The following is a 19532-nucleotide window of genomic DNA, read 5'->3' on the forward strand; positions in this document are numbered from 1 at the left end:
AAAACACTTATGCATATTTATAGAGCACCTGTATCAGGAAAAGAAAATTATGACTCTTCCACCTGAAACAGAATAGAACTGGAAAAAGCATTAAAAAAAGGCAATAAACATGAAAAAAAAGCATGGAAACTATTTTAGACACTTGCAGATGTGGAAAAGAGATAGCTGAGGAAAGATGTGAAAAAGGTCTATAAAATTTTCATTGAGATCAAGAAGATGAATAGGAAAGAGTTGCTGAGTCTCTTCCAAGGCAGGAACTGTGAGTCACCGTATGAAAGGGGGTGGCAGAGTCAAAGCAGACCAAAAAAGTGGTCCTTAAACAGCAGGTAAAGCAAGCTGTGAGGTACCTTCCCACAGGATGCTTAGCTTGATGAAAGGTTACATGGATTAATAAAGCAACTAAAACACAGATTTTTTTAAAAACCAACATAACCAACCAACCCTTAGCAGCTATTAAATAGAAAGGTGTCATCTCTACCTGAGTCATCGAGCAAATCTACACAGATTAAACCAACACCTTGTCTTCATCTGCAGGAATCCTGGGTTACTGCTCTGAGAATCAAGCTTACCTCACACACCTACAATTTAAGAGGACCTCTAAGCTTAGCCCTGCCTCAGACTTAAGACCACAGCTTTGGAAAAATCATTGATGTTTTCCCTTTACAGCAGTTTTCCCATCTAAAAAGTAAAGATGATAATGACCACAGAAGTAGGCAGCTATTACCCACATTAGTTAATGGTTCTGCAATTACCTTTAAGATAGCAAAAGATTAACTACAAGCTTGCAGACGCTATTTAATTCTTCGTGCATCTAAAAGGTGGCTGCTACAGAGCGTCACTGATACCTGTAGATTAGCAGGGTTTGAAATGGATAAACTATTACTCTGGTAATAAGAAATTCTGAGTTACAGTGATAAATATTAGCTGGAATTTTGGAAAATCTCTGAACCCTCTATTTCAGTGTCAGAGCCAAACTCCGACTCTCAGCTTTAGACAAAATTTCCCTTGTTAGCAGCATATGACAGGATTTCTTGCACACTCCTCATAAGCATCTGCTTATGGGACATAATGAGGAGGCTACGGGATTAGATAGCTGAAGAGACCAACCAAAATCTAGGATGACAAAGCCCTGCACAAGTCCCTGCCTTTAGGTCATGCTTTCACATTCTGGACTCTGCTTGACAGATGCCTATTGTCCAGTCTCAAATCACTTAATTCATTTCCATTCAAATCACCAAAGTTCCCCGCTGAGCTGGAAACCAGCACACACTATTCAATGTAGATGTCAGGTTTTGTGTAAGAGACAGCCATACCAATATTGCAGAGATCCTTTTTATCTGTTCATGTCTACAGCAAAATTTAATCTGAAAAGCTAGACTTAGATTTTGACATGCTGGCACAGCAAATATTTTCCTACGTGGTTGAAAAAGATCATTTGTCAGAGCATTGGCCCAGTGGTTATCAACACAGGCTGAGATCTGGGGGCAAGCAGAGCGTTTTCAGAACACTGTATATTTATCAGAAATAAAATATGTACTTTAATGTTTACCTTTATTTAGCCTTTATGCTGTTTGCAGCTGTCTGTCAGGGACATATGCTGGTGTTTCTCTGTTAACATTGTCTCACTTCACTCCAAGTCACTTGGTATGTGCACATATATGCAAGATTAAAGATTCAGTTCAATAATTTAGAGGGCTGTGTGATACCTTACGTTCACCATGCATATGCAAAAGCTTCACACTGCCCATAAATGCATGTCTAATTTGGTTTCTCACACACTGTTGGGGCTGTCAGGGAAAGAAAATGGTGTACTATAACCCTAGAAAGAGGGATTTTTCTCCTTTCTAGTCCAGGTAGTCCTGAAATAATAATACAACATTACAGCTCAATGAAAAAAGGAATGAAGAGATTGTAAAAAGTATTAATGGGGAATCTTCTTTTCCTTTAAAACCCCTACAAAGGTATAAGAACAGCTTGACTAAATGGAAGAGAATCAGAGACAGCTGTCCTGTAAAACACAAAGCTTAAGTAGATTACATGAAACAAGTTATTCAATCTATGGCACACATTCAGAACACATGCATTATTTATTTAATATTCACAAGTGAAGCAGTCATTCCAGACTTAGACCAACAGCATTGCTTAGGAATAGAAAGGATTTGATTTTAAATAGCACTACTGCTCCCATAGCAGTAGGCTTTTATTAATAAACACACTATAAGCACTCAAACTGTGTTATTAGACTTATTTCAACCATCGTAGTAATTTATGTCACAGAATAATAACTGTTCTGTTTTAAATGGTAAGATGAGAAAGTAACTTCACATAATAGATCTTCTTACTTTGTTCTGTGCAAATATGACCAAGGACTTATGTATATTTTGAACTCTGACATTGATGTTTGTTATTTCAGAAATCTATTATTACAGAGGTTACTGTGTAGTTGCCAGAACCAGAGACATAAACTACAGCCCGTCTTCTGACTATTTTCATCCTAGATAAACGTACATGCGATAAAGGGGCATAATGAAATTACTTGTTTAGATTATTAAGAAAAATCTCATTTCGAATCTATTCATATAAGCCTGCATGCTATGAATTCTAGAGAACTCCATCATGAATATCAAATAGAGACAATTTAAAAAGCAAACAATAATTTAGAAGAGTTATGCTTGGACCGATCACTGCTGGTCCCTTTCAGCTGAACTATTCTATTCCACAAGAAGAATTCATCAGTTTTGTAAAGACTGCATTGTAGTTTCCTCCTTCAGGAAATTTAATTTTTAAAAATAAACTATGTTTTATCAGATTCCAAAGTTGCAGGTCTAATCCCCACAAAGTTTCCTTTTATATGGATCATTTGGTGCTTTTAACTTAGGGAGCTTTTTTCCCATTCTTATAGGTGTTACGCTGGCAAATAAGTAGAAGTACGTAAGAGCTTGTCTGCTCTACTAAAACTTACACCTTTTTTTGGTAGGTGTCTCTAGAGCATGTTTGACCTGGCCACAGACCCACAGGGAACAAAAAAAGCATATAAATAACCTAAATTTGCATTCCAGAGTCATTACAGAGGAAATGACCCCATGCACTAGATGGCATTGGTTTGATGGCAATTTGAGATCTGTACTGGCATTACAGGTTTGTAAGTCTTGATTTTGTTTGTGTACGCCTTGTGGAAGAAAAGTCAACTCTGTTGCCTCAGAATGATGTTACATTGATCTCAGCATTTCTTACAGAGGGTTAGAGAATCTCTTAAAGATCACCAGCTATAGTTTGGAGAGGTGTTAATTATCCCCAGGTCCTGCTGCTATCTGCAGTCCACTGAGGTGGATGAACGAGTAAATCTCAGCTCTGTCAGCCATATCAGCCATGTGAAGTAAGGCACACTGATTATTTAGAAATAAACAAGCAAAAGCTAAAAACTGTAAAGAGTTCAGGCAAGGTTTTTTAAGGAGCAGAAAGTGAGTATTTTTCAAGCTGGCATCTCATGAACGTGTTAAGATTCTTCAGCTTGTGTTTTCACCTCTAATAATGTAGTGATAGGAGAAGTCAATAACAAGAGCAGCACTGAGCAGGGCAGTACCATAACCATAGATCGAAATCCAGTTTTCCTCATAGAAACCAACAAAACTAATCCCACCCTTGGAAAAAAGGCTGTTCTGCAAGCAAAACTTTGTCCACTAAGATGCAGTCTTTCAATTCAGTGGGATCACAGCAACAGAGAGAGCTTGGAAATAGTAAATGTGGTTTCTTTCTTAAATCCTCTACAAGACCTTGGGGGCCGTCCGATGCTCTGTCCGTAAGCATAGTCTGGTTTTATTGGACTGCAAGGACTGGAGGTGGTCTGTCTGCTCGCCATGAATTACTGTCAGCTGTTTGCCTACCGCTGAGACATCCCCTCAGCTAACAGCCTCTAACCCACAGTGGGCTCCTTTTTCAGCGTGCAGAGAGAACCAACACTTGAGAGAAAATGGGCACTCCACAAAACTTAACCACAACAATATCGGTCTCAATGGGGAGCAATAACACTGTCAAAATTAATTATTTGGTTCTGTGAAACTGTTTAAGTACTCCAATAAACTTTGACATGTCTATAAGGCTAAGCTTTTATATGCCCATTAAAACACCACAGAAGTCCATACGTACACTCTGTGTGGAAACTTCAAAATACTGATTATTGAAACCTGGAAAAAAATTGCTCTAGGCTTGCTCTGTGCCTGTATTTTATTCTCTTTTCTGTGGTACCCACTGTAGCTCCCTGTCAGAGACAGGGCAGTGGACAAGATGAAGCTAAGCCTAGTGTGGTCATTCTTATATCCATTTAAAGATCAATAAATTATTGTGAGCCTCACATTTTGTTTGGATTTCTGTAACTTATTACATGGAATGGTGATGCGACAATGAATCGTACTCAAATCAGGCTTTGAGTGTCTTAAATCAAGCCACTGATATAATGTTAATGATACTGAATTTGGGTTTTACATTATAAGCTCCAACTTGTGGGCTTATCTCTGTTTAAGAAGGTGCAGAAATTTGATTATCATTTTTTCTTACAAGAGCAACTGAAAATCTCAATAAAAATTGGGTCCTCATTCAACTTGATAAAAGACCTCTGCTTCAAGTTACTTCTAAAATTCAGATCAGTCCTTCACAAAACTGTCTTTGCTACTTCAGAATGCAATAAAACCAGACCAAGACGAATGCCACATGAGTCAGGGGTTCTCTGTAAACATTCAATCACTCAATTTAACTTTCACACAAGCTTGTGTCTGCTTAATGGAGAGGACTGCGGGCAGAAAAACAAGGACACATTTGCTATGAATGTGTTCACGAATGCTCTAATTGTACAAGTTTAGGGAGAAGATACATCACGAGATGTCTCTGAGTTTAGAATTGTAAAATTCTAAGGGGAATCCTCAGTCCTTCTGCAACTTAGCCTAGCTTTTTTTTTTTCTCCATGGGCGATGTGAAATACAGGAAAACACCACATTTCTTTGAAGTAGTAGCGCTAGCAGAATGGAGATAAAACCTTATTTGATGTCCCAGGTTTTGAGCCAAAAGAATATGACGGCACAGAATTCAATTATGATTTCCTAAGCACAGAGGTGTCAGTTCCCCTTCGAGCTATCAAGGAAGTCACACTGATGTTAGCATGAGTAAGTCACATAAATCCTGTCCACACCAGTAGCACACATCCCTCACACCGGGATGTGCTGGCACAACCTCATTATTTCATGAGCAGCGGTGTCACTGTGGACTCTCTTCCCTAGTTCTGAAAACAAACAGCTGAAGAGGTAACAGACCACAACATTTCCAATGTGATGGGTGTAGCTCTGCTGAGTTACCAGATACGTACTGGGAAGGTAAATAATAATAATAATAATAATATTCCAGTTGTCTCCACCCTTAAACATGAGTCAGTGACAACCAACAGTGTGACGTGCACAAAGCAGACACGTTAAACAAGCAGCTCTTGTTTCACCACCCAGCTATCTGTCCTAGGTATCATTTGCAGAAGGAAAGTTATTTTTTACATCCAACTGAATAGAAGTAGACAGTCAATGGTAAATTGCACATGGCCAGAAAAAAACCCTGAATCTTGCACAGTTTAGGTTGGAAAACACAGTACTTGAAACATTTCCACAGAACCAAATTGCCTGCACCCAATCAAAAGGCTGCATGCAAGAAACTCTTTTGAAATAAAGGCAGCCACTGAAGTTCTGCCATAGGTCAAGATTTTGCTAAGCCCTTTACTAAACAGTAATGATACACTGAAGTAACCTTTGATCCTGCACGGCCTTTCTAAGAACTGAAGTAAACAGTGGTCTTAAGGGATATTGGGAACTTGTACACATGCATCACGTCCCTCCTACACTGCTGGGGACCCAAAAGCCTAATTTCCCATTATTCTAAGTGTCTTTAAATAATGTTTTTAAAGCAGCTGCCAAAAATCTCACCACAAGATACTCTGTCATCACTGGTACAGACACCTGAAGGCTGCTTGAGGAGGTTGTGCATGATGTGGTTTTAAAGTCATCTGAAATAGATCTGCATGTGATATATCCTTTTTTTCCTGTTACTAACGATGTGTTTGGGTTTTACGTAGAGGTCTGGGGACGAACTGGCATTCTAAACAACTGCTTCTGCTAGAAAATGAAATTTATACACCAGTTGTCTTCTTTACTAGCTTAGAACCTTTATTAAATCTGGAGCCCATCACTTCTCAGCAAGCATTAATAGCGGCCTTTGCATCTGACACTGAAGTCTTTTCTATTCCCAGTAGGATGGGGACCTGAAAATAAGCTGTATTTATCCTTAATATTCGAGTTCTGGCCAGGATGAATGCAATTCAATGAGCCTTTGCTAATGCAAACCAGACTTCTGCATGCTCACAGGACGCTGGCATTAATCCTTTGAGGACATAAATGTACAGCTGGCTTAGTTTACTGCCAGCATCTTTTTTTTTAATGACCCTCCAGACATATGATGTTTAGTGCACTCATGCCCTGATTCAAGGAATTTACAATCAAGAATGCAGGCAGAGCATGTTAAATCCTACCTATAGCTGTTTTTGCAAGCCTAATCACTGTAGTGTATAAAATTCACTCCTAGAGGGTCATTAAAGTCTCTCCCAGTTACTGAACAGCATGGCATGCTACAGAATGGCAAAGGATCACATAATGAGACTGTGGCAAGACCCTTCAAGTGATAAGTACAATCAAGATCATTTTAAGAACCACAACTGATAGTTTGGAGGGAGATGTGGTCTCTACTGATAAACTTCACGCTTAACAATACAACAGTGTTGCACTTTGCACAGACTACCTTGATTCCCTCCCCCCTCCATTTAATTGTTTAACGTATATATAGAAAAAAAAAAAGAAAAGTCTACATTTGCTACAAAGACCTACTACTGGTCTTTTAGTCTATCATATCAGATAAAACCATATCTTTAGATTCTGGGTAAGATACATGGACAAACCCCAGCCTGTTCACTAGTTTTAACTCAAGCAACAAACAAAACCCTTCGGGCTTTATTGTGGGACTAAGCTGAAAGAAACTCAGAAACATGGCAGCACAGCAGTCGTGTTTCTGCTCCAAAATGTGAAATTTCTAGAAGGTTTTCATTAACAAGTATTTCTGCATATCAAATTTTGTCACATTTTATCCCAACCTGTCTTCCTTCTAATACATAAATCTCAGGATTTGAAACTGCATTGTAGAGTGCCAAAAAGCAGAGGGAAAATATTAAGTCTCATATTGGATGCAATAGGAATGGATCAGCATTAGAAAGTTTGGGATCTCATCCAAGGCTGAGGCAGTTGAGAAGTTTTCCAAAAGAGCTGCCCAGGGCAATAAAGTGGAAAGAGAAAATAAGTGTAAGAACCTGGTTGCAGAAGTTAAATTTAGTCACCTACTGTCAACTAAAATGAAAGGCTAAACATATTTTTATAAACACCTGAGGTTTTCAATTCTACTCTAGCCCTATGATGTTAAATTTAATCAATGTATTTACAGTAAGATAATACAACTGGTATCACCTACCATTTCAAACAACCGGATTTATTTTAAGTCTTCCTCCTAGTGCTATGTTACAGAGCACTTCTGAGAACTGCTTCCTGTTTTTCATACAGATTTCCCTCTTTTCCTGTGGAAATCTATTGAGGAAACTCTATCAAAACAAAAGGAAGTATCTGTTTCTAAATACCTGTAAGATTGTCCAAAAGAATCGTCTCATTTGGGCTCCTGTTGAGGGTTGGGGCTGCGTAAGATGTGAGCAGCACTGTGCCCCACAGAGGTAACCAAGAACCCCAGACAAGTTGCAGCCAGCTCAGACACAGCAGGGCTGCTGTGTGGAGAGGAGTCCAATAAAGAGGGAAAAACCTGCAATTAACTAAGAGAGAGGGAGATTCAAGGAGCCAAAGCCTTTTGTTAGAATAATTTAGAGTAACGTTGATTGGGAAAACATGAATCCCAGTAACCCAACCTTCCTATGAGGAATTTTCCTAGTAACAATTTCCATCTACCACCCCTTCCTCTACCTCATTTGTCAGCTCTCCTACTTGAGAGGAACCAAAGGGCTGCACACCACAGTCTGTGGTGGCCACATATGACCAGCCATTATTCAGGGATTAAGCCACAGTAGCAGTGAGCCATGTATGAATCTTAACTATATAATATACCTCTTTCAATAACCAAATGTTCCCAAGTTCTGTATTACTTTAAATACACAGCAGCCAGAACAGACTCACTCTCAGATGCAAAGACCATCGCTTCAATTACCAATTACCAATCAAGTACCAATTTAGGTAGCCCTGGTTTGTTTTAGACGTCCAAGTTTCTAGGCTGTGGAGTTAGAAAACCCAGAACAGAAGTAGAAAATGTACTTAATGTATTTCAACATAATGTAGTGCCTGTTTCTGGTTTCTGACAGCCTGCTCGGCTCCACAGAATCTGGATGAAATTTTCTCCTCCCCAAGTACTGCAGTTCTGCGGCATGGCTGAGCTTTTCAAAAAGAAACTGAGCCACAGGCGTTGTTAAAGGACGGAAGGTGGTTTTGTTTCAATTTTTCATACCCTCATTAAATAATCTATATGCAATTTCCAGGGCAGCAACTACTTGCTCAGTCAAGTTTTCTGCTTTTTCAGTCAGAAGGTAGTTGGAAAAAAAATAAGGAGGTGGGGTGGGGAATGAGAATTATTTTAAGTTACTAATAAAATCTTAGATGAAGTTTAAGTAAGTTTGGTGATAAATACAACACAAACCTGCTTGAATTGTGGTTCGTCAGACAAAGAAATGGGAGGTACTGCTGAGACAAGCAGAGGTCCACCCATGGAGAAAGCAGATGAGGCAGAGTGCCAAACGTGCAGTGTTAGATATCAGTTCTTACGTGCAGGGACTGGCTGCATATGGTTATGGTACATTTCTGTCACTGGCTTTTCAACCTCCAAATAATGTATCTTATTCAACTATATAACCTAAACTTATAATCTAGATAAGACTAAATAAAAGCTGCTATATTTGCTCTCAAAATATACCTAGGACTCCAATAAATGCAAGAACACTGGGCAATCTTTTCTGATCTCTATGAATTGGCAAATAACTTAGGAACATTTGGGAAGGAAAATAATTTGCGATTACTGTAAAGGCAGTATTATTTTTTGCAAGTCACCTACTAGAATAATAAAGCCTTCAAGAAAGCAAAGGACAGGCTGCTTTCAGGAAACTTAAAGCTATTACAAAATGCATCAGAATAGCAGGCACAGAGCTCAGATATAAAGGAGCTTGCGGAATTATACTGTATCTAACAGAGAAATAGCACTCTCTAAATATCTAAGGATGTTTTTACAAACCTCAGTGAATCAAAAACCACAACAACATGAGGTAATTGTTATTTCTGCTTCCTGACACAGGATCTGAGGAACATGGAAGCTGTGACTTCCCCACGCTCACAGCAGACAGTCGCTGGCACTGATGCTGCAGGCTCAGGTCTCGCAGTAACAACGCGTTTGCTCTCTGAACTTCTGGGCTTAGCAGTAACCACAGGACATGGAGCTTCTATGTGGAGCACTTGGGAACTTGCAGGGACCAATAAACCAGAGAGGCCTTCATGCAATTGTCCTGTGAGAGCTTAAGAAATACCTGACTTGGATGCACAAATCAATGGTTGCAACCCTGCCTGTTAACATACATTAATGTCATTTTCCCAAGTGCTTAGCAAAAGCTGGTCAGATAGAACTTGCAGCCAGCTTAAGGCACGCTGTTGCTGTTAGGTGAGCCATCTTCCTTTTCTGTCACTCCAAACTCATGAGACTTTAAAAATCTGTGAAGTTCTGAAATAAGTCCTAAAGGAATGTACATGCCAGTAAATAGGTTTATAGGTTTTACCACATTTGGTGATATCTGCAGTTTTGCATACATCAAACAGAGACCTGAAAACCACTGTTTTGTCAGATGTTTTAAGCTCTAGCTTGAATTCAGTAGAATCCCCACCTTGCTAATAAGTACTTCCCGACTCTGTTTAAGAAGAACACTTTTCTTTATCTAGGAGACATTAAAAGGATCACTGAACATTTGATCTTTACTGACATACACTCTAGCATGCAGGAGATAACAGAAGGATTCCTTGGGATTAAGCAGCACATGTCTACGTGAAGGAATACATGAGGGGGTTGTTTTGTTATACAAACAATGGCAGAAGGAAATTATCTACAGGACCACAGCTCTGCTGCTCTTCTTCATCTGGCTTGTGTGCCTTATAGCAACTATCTTGGTTACAGCTATCAGTGTTTCGGAATTTCATGGTATTTTAGTTATTAGGTTTTGGATGTAGTCTTTCAAGCATCTTTCTGTAAAATACAAGCCAGAACACCAGGAGAGACAGAATTCTAAGAATAAAAGTTTTGAGATCAGAAAGGACAAATAGACTTAGGAGAATACACCACTCATGCCTATGCAGTCATGAAGTGGGGTGGGATTTGTTTTCATGTGCCACTGTTGCTATTCCTTATGGGCTGGGCTAAAAGGAGATCTCAAAAAAACGCTTAGCGAGAGGTTTTGCCAATGGGACCATCCACCCGACTAGAAGCAAAGAGGGTGGAAATCTTGAGTAAGAACTTGTTCTCACATGAGCTTCAGCCTCATTTCAGACCTATACTGCCTGATAAGCTGAAGAAGTAAACTGTTTGCAGTGCTTGTCTGAAATGGACTTGATAACACATGGCCAATACCGAGTCTTTAGCAAAGTCCAGGCAATAGGATCTATGCCCTGTCTTAGTGTCGGGCTGGAGGATGTTGAGCTGAGAAGGGGACCCCCAAGATGTAAAGTATCCCGTGAAAAGCAGCTTGACGCAGACCCAAGCGCTGAAGTGGGAGCCAGCAGGCTCCAGGCCACTGGCACGAGCATTGGTTCTCTCTTCTGTTGTAGCTGCAAAAGAGCTGTTCTGGCCAGCAGCTGAAATGGCTGTTGTGGCATGGTGAGGACCAACAACAGGAGTCTTCTTAACTCATCTGCCCAAACCCCGCATCACTGCTGCACCCACATGGCCTATTAGGAAGGACCACCAAGGGGTAATTGGCTTTCTGGGCTGAAAAGTCTTAGCCATATTGGTGTAACAGGGAAATGCTGGTATTTAACCAGCAATTCATCAGTGGGTCAGTGCAGTATTGAATAAAGCCCTTCTGGTCCTTCAGCTACTCCTCAGTATTGCCCTTAAGACACAGACTGTTGGGATGCTTTGCATTATTATGGGGTCTAGCACCCACCCCAGGTCCACGTACGCTTGGTTGAGTCTTGTCAGCTCTTGGAATAATTCTGACAGTGCCACATTAACACAAACTTCAGTTACACTAAATTAAAATAACTCTTCCAATATGGAAGGAAGGGACACTCAAGAGCAGAGCTGTGTAACAGATAAGAGGCAGGAGTCACGAGTCTGTGATTTTCATTTCCATGACTAGGAGGAAAGTTGAATCCAGGCTTTTAATTCAGACTTCCAAGAAACCTTATGCAAGCTTTAGCAAATAGCTTTTGTGCTAACAGTTCAATCAAGAACAAGTGATACTTAATTTTTTCCAGCATTATTTATGCCTGCATTGTGTGCATCAGAACTCTAGACATTCAGCACAAGTATTTGACTTTCTAGCTAGCAGGGTGTGGCAATAGAGTTCTTTATTCCAGTGGAACAACATCTGGAAATAATTTCCTTTACTTTGTCACAAAAGAATTCATTAAGGGGCAGGAATATCTGAACGACATCATTCCAAAGTGATGCATGTTTCTCCTGGATAGTACAGTGCCTATTAACCATAAAATATCCCATACAGAGCAAAAAGCAGAATATTCTCCAGAACTAAAAGAATCCCTTGCTAGGTACAGGATTTATAAAAGCAAAATACAAATACCTCATCTGTTTAGCCTAATTATCAAATGCTGTCTTCCATGGAGCAACCCAAATGACTAATAGTTACTAATAACAGTAGACTGAAGTCTCAAGGCCAAAAAAGGTTAAGAAAAAACACCAAACAATGACACTCTGAGGTCTTGAGCTGCATTTCAGAGCTGAAAGGAGCATATGTATTGTGTAGGTCACAGGATAAATAAACTGCCCAATTCAGCTTCCTTAGTAATTTATTTCTAAGAAATGTATGTGTGTATCCATGCATAAGGTCACCTGTTTTGTACTTGGGTGGGTCTTGCTTAATGCACTGATATTTATCTTAACTGTAAATGTGACCTTAGCTGTTATGTTATTCGTATTGTTATACGAATCATTAGGTTTTTAGTATACTTTTCATCACAGCATAATATAACAGACTTAGAAAGATTACATCCAAAATTTTCTGCTAATTTTAGGTGCCCACTCTGACTTATCTAAATGCTCACGGTACCTAGTATTTGAGCAAATCACACAAGTCATAGCTTCCATGTTCCCATGCTTCAGCTGCAGATCTCATGCCCAATAGACTCAAATTCCATGCTAGGAAAAAAATAATTAGGACCTAACTATTATCTGTGTACACATAACACAACAGTTTTACATAGAAAGCCTAACTAAAGTAACGTGCCTAGCATTATGCAGAGCCCCTGGCAGAGACAGGAGTAGAGTCTACTTCCTCAAAGGTGTAGATTCAACAAGAACACTACCTGTTCTGTCCCTGTGTCTCACCTGACTTGCTACTGGTAGCTATGGCAGGAGATAAGAAAGGAGCCTCCTGGCAGAAGTTTCCTTCCCTCCAAAGTTGTTGTCCACCCACAGAAGTCAGCCATCCCCTGCCTTGAATGAGGCCACACAGGAAAAACAAGCTGTGATTTTACAAATAACAGCTGTATCGTAATGCATGTGCTGCAGGGGTTAAGGCAGCCTTCTGACAGCTGTTAAGTTGAGAACCTTAAAAACCCAAATACGCCTCAAACACAAGAATGTGTGGCAGGTAGCATCATCATGACATCTGTGTTCTTCAACAGGCGGGTCAGATTCTCCACATTCTCCACATAGATTTCCACACCAATTTAACTGAGAAACAGACAGCACAGTAAATTATCATCCTCCATGTAGGCCTGCGGTGGATGAGGGAGGAGCAACTCATTTGTGGATGGTTTTCACAAACATTTACTGATAGGAGCATAATGGCAAGGCTTCAAGAACTTGGATTGCATGCCAGATTTTATCAGGGAGTGTGTTTGACTCTTAAGCACCTTTTTCTGAATATTTCATCTTCCATCTCTACCCCAAACTCATCTCCTTTCTCTGTGTTGCTGTAATTCTCATTCTCACTTTGACCACTGTGCCTATTCAGGGTGTAATACTATTGCAAGTCTCCATCAGCAGCAAAACCCAATTAGAAGGTCTGTCCACCCACTCAGCCCTGTCACAGCCCTGAAAGGTGAAACTCTTAGGGCTATGCACTGATGCAAATTTTAAATTTCTTTCAAAAAAAATGAGAGGGGTGAGATATTTTAAATGTGCCTCATTTCATAAATTCAGTTCATAGCAGCACGAGCACTTGCACAGCCAGAGCACATAGGATCAGGTATGAGAAGATGCAGAATGAGAGCAAGGTTTAAAGTAGAGAGATGGTAAGAAAGGGAGTTTTTCTTCCAAACTGATTTAGGACTACTCTGTCAGGCCTAAAAAGCCCCTCTGGTCTTTCCTATATGCCAAAGCCACCACTCCCTGTGCTGGTGTCCTTTGTTAGGGAGAGCGCTGAGAGCACGAAAAGGAAACTCTTCCTGGCTCCATTCTTGGCTGTTAGTGCCAGCTTGCCCAGCATTAACAAAGATCTACAGTCATCAGCAGTGTTTTATATATTTCTTCATGACCATGGACTGGAGCATATTCAATACTTCCAAGCTCTTGAAGATGGTCAGTGCTCCAGACAAAGGAGATACAAGGCCTTTTAGAAATGCATTTAGATCAGCCTAAGAAACATTTGGATTGTGAGAAATTCAACTCAAATGGCATGGGAAAACAATATGCATTGGAAGATCTTTGCATCTAAATCTCTGAGAATCTGAAAGGTCAGAAACACCAACATACCACCCAGCAAATATATTTTTTTAATCCAATCTCAGGTTTTAAGAGGCAGCGTAACAAGGAAGCAGTTGACAGATGAACAGTAAAGACCTGTACCAAGAGTAGCTCATTTCTGAAAAACAATTTCCCCCGAACACTCTGAACGTACAGAAGTTGCTCTTTGGAATGGGACAGTGTGGGCAATAAAAGACATGTTCTTATTCTGTAATTTCACTGTATCTACACAAAGGCTTGTGTTGCCTCAAATGCTTGACATCATCATAGGAAGAGCACTGCAGGACAGCGAGGCGTAACTCTGTTACTCTCTGCTACGTGTGACAGCACCATCGCAAGATTTGCCCGTTTCTACACAACATGCAGAAAGATGGAAAGTTTCGTTCTGTGATTCTGTGAAAGTTTCTGCAAGAAAACACATTGCCAGCAGCAAAATAATTTTGTTTCTAGAGAATGGTGATGTTGGCAAGAAAGGAAAATAATCAGCCAAGAACCTCCCAGAACCAGTTTATAGATGCTCTTTAACTACAAAGCTCTCCTTATTTCAGTATAAAACCAGGATATTAATTAATCTTTATTACAGCTACTAAAAATTCATACTTTAAAAATTTTATATTTAATGCTTTACAGATCAAGCTATTTAAAACCCGAGATTATGCAATTTAATCTGAACTGATCATAGAAAGTTCATTCGTACAATTCCTGTAGGACAGGGGATCACAGCTTACAGATGTATTCAGAAAGCCTACACGGACATTTAGCTCCAGTATGAAAATATATGTGATCTCAATGTTAAATGAAAAGTCATAAATAAATTAAAAATATGCACACCTTCTCAACTCTGTAATTCCCCATAGGGGGTAAGCCAGAACTGAAACCATCCTGAGCTCCCCTGAACCCCGACAGTTTGGGTAAAATAGTACAGAAATAAAAATCACACTTCATTTTGGTTAAAAAACACAAGTCACATACTTTTGAAATAAATTATAGCTTAGCTTGTGTAACTGTTTAGGGAAATGCACATTTTCACACAGCTGTTTGATCTGCTTCAAATAAGTCTCTAAAAGAGACTCGTTAACTGTCTATGAACGTAAAGCTAAATAATTCCTCAGAGTTATATTATGATTAGTCAGGAATTATTGAAGTGAAGGATTTGTTTTGCACTAGAAGCAGGTGGGTTTTGCTGCAGTTAGAAGTTTCCATACCAATAACAGGAGAGCCAATTAAAAGCCAATTAGTCATGGACATTACTTTAAGGTCCAGTACTTTGCAAACTCTCCCCTCTTCAACTTTCCTTCTCTGGAGCTGCCCATTCTCCTCAGTACAAAGCCTCTGAAATGAATGTGCACTCTTTGCCTGTCTCCATGGGAGCCTGGCCACGCTGCACTGTACACAAACACTTCCCAGGCATCTTCAGCACCACTTTCCCCTCTGATCTTTGCCCCAAACAAATGTGCTGTTTATTCACCCTTCTTCTCATTTATGAACACCCATTTGATGCTGTATGAATACCAATGAGAAAAGAATTAAACCTATGTTTAAGAAAAAGTGACGATTCCTCCTTTTAGCATTTACCATGACAGCCAAAGCATGGCTGTTGGCCTCTTCCGTTATGCTCTTCTTTAAATCCCGAAACCTCTGTCACTTGAAAATTAAGAGCGCAGATTTTGCATTAAAGAAAGCAAAAAGCTCTCAGATAGGGAAAAATGATTTAGCAGTTAATTCACATGATGAGAAATCAGGAGATTATGGTGTTTCATTGTTCTGCTACCAAAGAGCACCACCATGATGACTCCATTCATGCCTCCACCACACTTGAGGAGGTTGAAATGCTGTGTACTTCAACAATGTGAACCAGGGAGCATGAAGCAACCCTAAGAAATGAAACCTTCTGGACTGTTTGGTTGCATCTGCTTTAAAGAGCAGAAAATAGAGAAAATCCAGTCAGAAACTTGAAACATTCTCCAAAGTGAATCCTGTACCAATGGCAAAGTGAAAAGGAGGAAACAGCTCCTTTCTTCCAACAGACAGCAACAATTCGTCAGTAACCTTAATGCTGTAGTTCTAGTTCTGTGCAACATCTCCGATGGGAGCCTTCTTCAGTTGTTCTTCTGCAGAAAAGACAGGCATGGCTGTCTTTAATCAACATATTGGGCAGAAAGAGCTAACAAAACCTGCTGTTTGTATGGTGCCCCTAATTTCTCCACATTGAGAGAGAGCTGATGAAATCCTCTCAAGAAAGTTACTATAGAATAATCAGAGTTTGTACTTTGTATTTCATCAACTAATTTTAAGTTCCCTTGCAAGAACTACAGAGAAATGAAAGCTATCATTTAGGTCTGTCTTGAGTCTCATCTAAGTAGACGGAGTCTGCTATTCTAAGCCCTGAATTACATGGAAAGGATTTTTCCTCCAAATGTCTTAATGTTCCTTGAACTGCAAGCTAAATTGAAGCCAGGCTGCCAGATGTAAGAAGTTAATACCACCAACAGATCTCTCATAAACATCACAGCATTTACCCACTTTCACTAGAAAAGATTTTCATGATATTTGAATAGTCTCAATGTTTTACGGTCTAAAATCTTAACCAACCTGGAGACTACAATGAATATTCACTGAAACGTCAACATCTCTGTGTTACATGAACTAAGCCTAGAAACCTCAGAATTCCACACTGATCTAAATTATACTGCAGCTCAAAACATAAAGAGCAACCTGCACGATAACCAACTACAGTCCACAAGAAATGTTAAAGTATTCTTATTGAGTACCAGACCCCAGAATACATCTGTCTTAAAATGTAGGAAATTAGCACACTTCAGAAAGAATAAATGTAACTTTCTTGTGAAAGGAAATACTGCTATCTTCTACAGGGACTGCCCACACTGCAGCTCTCTAATGATTCCAGGAGCCCCCTTTGTGAATGCCCAAGCTTCTCAGTGCTTTTTATTCATGCGCTACTTCATAATTATTTGTTCCAGAACTAATGAAGCTAAATGACCAGCCAGGCTCCATTCTGGAGACTGCTATTTCCTTTGACTTTACAGGAAATCAAATTGTTGCTAAGCTAAATAACAGCATAAGTTGTAAATGAAATATGTAATTAGTTTTTATACAGTCAGCTCTACTCAAGGGAGTAAAATAAGTGCTGGTTCCTAAGCATGGTTTACCTCAGCTTCTGTCCCTACAGATATTTTGTAATACTGACTTTTGTGGTTGCTGTTAAAGACAAGATTTTATTTACTTGGTATACTTTCACAAGCAACAAGGGAGTTAATATTGGTGTGGTTCTTCAGCAGCTGACAGCAGCTGTGTTAGATTAAACAAGCTCTCTGCAATACTTGTCTCAAACTTGGCACCAGCTTCTCTATTACTGCATCTAAACTCCTGTTTCTAGCAGTAGTTGAATTTACAGAAGTATTTAGAAGACAAAAAGATCATGTTATACGTCGTGTTTCAGTAGAGCCAATTTGCTAAGTGTTTTAACTCTCACTTTTTGTTGATGAATATTTAATGTGTTAAGTACAAGGAATATTCAATATTCACCAGACCAAAACTAATCTTCGGAAGAATCTGGAGGAAACTTAATTCACCATAAAACTCCTGAATTTAGTTTGCTTTCTTCTGCATATAAATTCTTTGTGAACTACATGACAGCTCCTACTGGGAAAAGTACAACCACATCATTATTCAGTAAACTATTTTCTAAGTAGTAAAAAAAGGAAGCACTGGAAATGTACTCTGCAGGAAACGTACAATATTACATTACACAACATAGACAGTCTTGTACTGAACTTGATGTTCAGTTTGCTCCAAACCTGAGAGGTATCTCAGGAGAGCATTTGATAGAAATCTGACATGTGGACTGATAGGCCAAATTTCCATTTATCAAAGATAACTATGAGTTTCTTACTACATTATAGGAGTCTAATTTCTTAAATTCCTCATAGCTCTGATTTCAGTAACATTTTGTGCCATTAAGTTACATATTAAGTGTATTGTGTGAGAAAAACAAGACTCCTAAAATAAATTAAGTCTTGTGTGTTACCTTCCCATTTCATAGACCCCATTTACCGTTTTGCATTTAAATAGGAGTGTCTGAATTGATTCTGTGAATTGTATTGCACTCTTCCTCTAAAAGAGCAATGCTGTTTTTCAGTACATCCCTATGAAATGGCAGGTAGGAGAGCCAAACTGAACCAAACCAAAAGTATTCCAATGAAAAGGGTGTAGTGGCTCCAGCGGACTCACGATGACTGTCATTTCACATTCCATTCCCATTCTTCTCAAAATGCAGTCTTTTATTAGATTGTTAGAAAACAAATCTAGGCTATTAGATTTCTTAGATTTTGTTTCATGTACAGTAAATTACTACATCAAATTACTTGTACTATCTTACATGCTTGGGTCTTTTCTTGATTGGGTTAGAACATTTTCAACTCAACTACATGTAAATATATTTTCCCTGGATTTTTGCTCTAACACATGCTACCTTGAATTTTCTTAAAGGTACTCCTCCCATGCTGTCTGTTTAGGTAACTCTAAATTCCTTCGTCTGAACAATCTGTCCTTCATTGAACTAAATTACTTTTTTCAAAATACATTTTGTTGGCAAGTTTAAGGACTCGCGTCCATCAGTTACATTATTTGATCTGCGTACCAACCCTTGAAAGCTGTTTCCTGTAAAAGACAGATAAAACATCCCCTCCATTCCACTCAAATATACACAATTTCAAATGAGATTGTCAGCACTTCAGAAGCCCATTGCTGAGATGGGTCTTACCTACAGCTCCCTGGTTTTGAGATGTGTCACTCTGTTTATCTATCACTCTTTCTGACTTTTCAGTCTCTGCCACTGCCTTAGAAGAGTTAGATCAAAACTACCTGACATTTCTGAGTCTGAGTACCAGTCCAAGTGACCAGACACAAGACTTGCTCCCCATGGTCAAAATGCAGCACATGCTGCCATGTCACTGTCGGCAGAGAAGGCAGAGCTCACGGCCAGAGCAGACTGTTCCCATCTATAGTTTCTAGATCTCTTTGACCTGAACTAAAAGTGATGAGTAATGTTTAGTTCTTAGTACCTAAAGAACAGCTGAAATCGACTTTTCTTTGACTCTTGATGAAGCGACCAAATGCAGCCCTCAGTGGTTTGATCTTTGCTCTTGTGTAGCAAGTCTGAAAGATTGCATTCAAATTCATTCACGTGCTACACTGTGCACATTTATCTTGGTTTTTCAAATTCCCCACAAGTCCACTTTACTCTGCCCTTTTTTTCCAGGTCAGAAATGGCAAGATTTCAGCTTCCCTCAAGAAGCAGCCCAGAGCAGAAAGAGGAAGCAGCCTTGCCAGATGGAAGATACTGCCTGCCTGCTGTGCAACAGGATCGACGATCTCCCACTGGCGGAGCTGGGATTTCCGAGAATGGTATCAAAACCATTACCCAACTACTTTATTTTCTCACTGATTTGTAAGATCCTCAGCAGAAAAACTAATATAGA

The 19532-nt window shown here is 39.5% G+C and overlaps 1 protein-coding gene across 1 annotated transcript in view; it reads left to right on the forward strand.

The window, feature by feature from the left end:
• EFCC1 (EF-hand and coiled-coil domain containing 1) overlaps nt 1-19532 on the forward strand; it is a 48563-nt gene that overhangs the window by 16293 nt on the left and 12738 nt on the right. Inside the window, exon 3 of the mRNA XM_010179624.1 lies at nt 19313-19458. Coding sequence (XP_010177926.1) covers nt 19313-19458 — 146 coding nt within the window. The remainder of the gene's footprint in view (nt 1-19312; nt 19459-19532) is intronic.

Source organism: Mesitornis unicolor, unplaced genomic scaffold (assembly GCF_000695765.1).
Source record: "Mesitornis unicolor isolate BGI_N332 unplaced genomic scaffold, ASM69576v1 scaffold26432, whole genome shotgun sequence".
Classification (NCBI taxonomy): Eukaryota; Metazoa; Chordata; class Aves; order Mesitornithiformes; family Mesitornithidae; genus Mesitornis; species Mesitornis unicolor.